This window comes from Nematolebias whitei, chromosome 19 (assembly GCF_014905685.2).
Source record: "Nematolebias whitei isolate Nwh7 chromosome 19, NemWhi1, whole genome shotgun sequence".
Classification (NCBI taxonomy): Eukaryota; Metazoa; Chordata; class Actinopteri; order Cyprinodontiformes; family Rivulidae; genus Nematolebias; species Nematolebias whitei.
In genome coordinates this window covers 6,268,546-6,271,523 of record NC_056516.1, presented here as the reverse complement: position 1 = coordinate 6,271,523, position 2,978 = coordinate 6,268,546, and the positions used below count along the sequence as shown (strand labels likewise).

Genomic DNA, 2,978 nt, shown 5'->3' with positions numbered 1-2,978 from the left:
GCATCCCCAGCAGGTCCATGGTAGATAATATCTACCTGATTCGAGATATTTTGGAAGTCTCCAGTTCATTGGGTCTGAACACAGCGTTGGTCTCACTTGACCAAGAAAAGGCGTTTGACCGCATAGAGCACAGCTTCCTCTGGGAAACCATGGAGGGGTTTGGGTTCAGTGCTGGTTTTATAGCCAAGATACAGGTGCTGTACAGTAAAATTGAGAGTGTGCTGAATGTCAACAGTAGCCTGTGTGCTCCTTTTAGGGTGTATAGAGGTGTTCGGCAGGGCTGTGTGCTCTCTGGAATGCTCTATGCGCTCTCCCTGGAACCCCTCCTTAAAAAGATCCCTTCGAGTGTTCGTGGTTTAGTTTTACCTGGTTTTAATAGTAACATAATTTTATCCGCCTACACTGATGACGTTGTTATTTTTATAAAAAAAAACAACAAGATGCCGACGCACTAAGTGAGGACACCGAGAGTTTTTCCACCCTGGCTGCTGCGAGGGTGAACTGGGTAAAGAGCACAGCCTTCGTCGTGGGTGAGTGGCCTGAAGGGCTCCCAGTTCTCCCTCAAAACCTCCCATGGAAGAGAGACGGGCTTAAATACCTCGGTATCCATCTAGGGGATAAAGTTCAAGTACAAAAGAATTGGGAAAATTTGGAACAAATGGTCAGGAGCAAATTAGAAAAATGGAAATGGCTACACACTCAAATGTCCTACAAAGGCAGAGTGCTAGTTTTAAACAACCTGGTCGCATCACAACTGTGGCACAAACTTTCTGTTTTAGACCCACCTCCAGGCCTGTTGGTAAAGATCCAGTCTGAGATGATGGAGTTCTTTTGGAAAGATAGACATTGGGTGCCACAGTCTGTCCTGTTTTTACAGAGAGAGGAGGGGGGACAGGGCCTTGTCCACCACCTGGCCAGCAGAATAGCCACTTTTCGAATACAGTTCTTCCAGAAATACCTGGCAGGACCTCCTGATACTGTGTGGAGGGACGTGGCCAGCTGCATTCTTAGACGCGTGAGCAGGTTGGGGCTGGATGCTGCTCTGTTTCTAACCAATGTTAGCCTTTTAAAGTTAAAGGGGTTACCCCAGTTTTGTCAGAGTGTTTTTAAATTATTTTCATTTTTAACCCAAACAGATCAAAAATGTATAAGTGTCTGCATTGGCTTTTAGAGGAACCACTAATCTGTGGTGCAAGACTGGATGTTTCGGATAGCACGGTACCAGGTCTGTCAGGGGTGCTGTGCGGGTCTGGGATGGTGACTCTGGGGTGGCTGGTGGAGACGGCCGGACCAGACTTCTCCAGTGTCCAGGAGGTGCTTTCATTGCTTGGAGTCTGGTCTGCCAGGCTGGTACGGCGCTTCCTGGACCTGGTGAAGGAGAGGATTACAGCAGGGGAGAGCGTCTCCTGCAGCTGTGGTCCACGGGGGATCACCTGCCTGACCCAATGGACCCCTTCCCGGACATCAACCTAGATCCCGACTTCGCGGACAGTAGTGGACCTCTGCTATGCAACACGGACTCAAAAATAGACTTGTGCAGAACTGGTCCAAAAGTGCTCTATAAGACTTGTGTTAAAGTCCTAAACAAGAGAACTCTGCACAACAGAGCTGTCAGCGTGTGGGATGACAAGCTTGGAGGACAGAAGCCCCAGTGGAGGACACTTTACAAACCTCCGACAAAAAAACGGACTGGTGATCTCCAATGGAGGATCCTTCATGGCACCATTGCAACAAACTCTTTTCTATCGATCATCGGTCCTGAGGTTTTAAACGAGTGTCCTTTTTGCAGTTTGTCAGAGTGTTTTTCATGTTTTTATGGATTGTGTATGACTGACTGCTCTTTTTAACCTAATGATGAGGATTTTTTAGCTTTTTTGATACCGTTTTTACCAAATCTGTTTTTATTAATTGTGTATATTACAGCAAAGCCACTAAGTGTAAATCCAACATTTTAAACTTTTTAGTTGCCGAAGCAAAAATGTCAATCTATTTATCTCGCAGGGACAGACTGCAGGCTGGACCTCAACTTGACGCTGTGGCTCTGTGGAAGTGCAACGTCAAGGCCAGACTAGCGTTGGAGTTTTGCTTCCACAGCGACACTGGAGACTTGGACAACTTTTTTGGAACCGTGGGGCTTTAAAAAGGAGAACTAAAATACAACAACCTCCTCATGTGAACACTATTAAAAAAAAAAACTTAACATGATCATGTTTTTAACATTGTTTTATTAATTTATTGTGCAAATTAAGTTTTGTAAAAATCAAATCAAAATCTGATTCTTCTCTTCCTCTGAGTAATGCTCCAAGGACTGCTGAAGAAGAAAACAGCAGCAGGGAGATTTTGATGTTACTTCTTTCCTTAGCTGTAAATGGGTGCTCAGTTGGATTATTTTAGATGCTTGTTTTTAAAAGTTTTTGTTTGAAGACCAGTCTTTGGAGTTTTTATTTGGGTCAGTTTAAAATACTCTATTTCTAAGTTATTTAAAGGTCAAAAGGTTCTGGCTTTGGGCTGAGTTTTATTGTTTTAAAGCCACCTAAATACTGTGGGTTCTGATGGTTGTCTTGAGCAGTTCTTGAACCAAAATGTTTAGGTTAGTAAACACACAATGTTTTATTTATGCTGTCTCACATCTAATAATAATATTAATAATAATGTTTCTGTCTCTGGCTGCAGCATCAAGTTACTGGCAGTTCAGGACCTGCTGGAGCGGGAGGCTCTCCATAAGGTATGATGATTCTTCACATTGTACAGTATTGATGGAGGCTGATTTACAGCCCTCTGACTCACCACTTAAACCTTCCTGATAATACAAAGTTTGTTTTCTCAGTCATCCAGGTATATAACAACAAAAAAGGTTGAATCATGTCATCTGGACTTCGTTTTTTTGTTCAAAAGAAACGTTTCGCCCCTCATCCAAGAGGCTTCGTCAGTCTGAGGCCTAGCCATCTGGTATTACCCAGAAGCCACCCTGACTCTTG

The 2,978-nt window shown here is 43.9% G+C and overlaps 1 protein-coding gene across 1 annotated transcript in view; it reads left to right on the top strand.

Annotated features, from left to right (window-relative positions):
- Window positions 1–2,673: 2,673 nt before the first annotated feature.
- eepd1 (endonuclease/exonuclease/phosphatase family domain containing 1) overlaps window positions 2,674–2,978 on the top strand; it is a gene marked incomplete at its 5' end in the record, with an annotated part of 99,965 nt that continues 99,660 nt past the window's right edge. Inside the window, 1 exon segment of the mRNA XM_037692759.1 lies at window positions 2,674–2,725. Coding sequence (XP_037548687.1) covers window positions 2,674–2,725 — 52 coding nt within the window.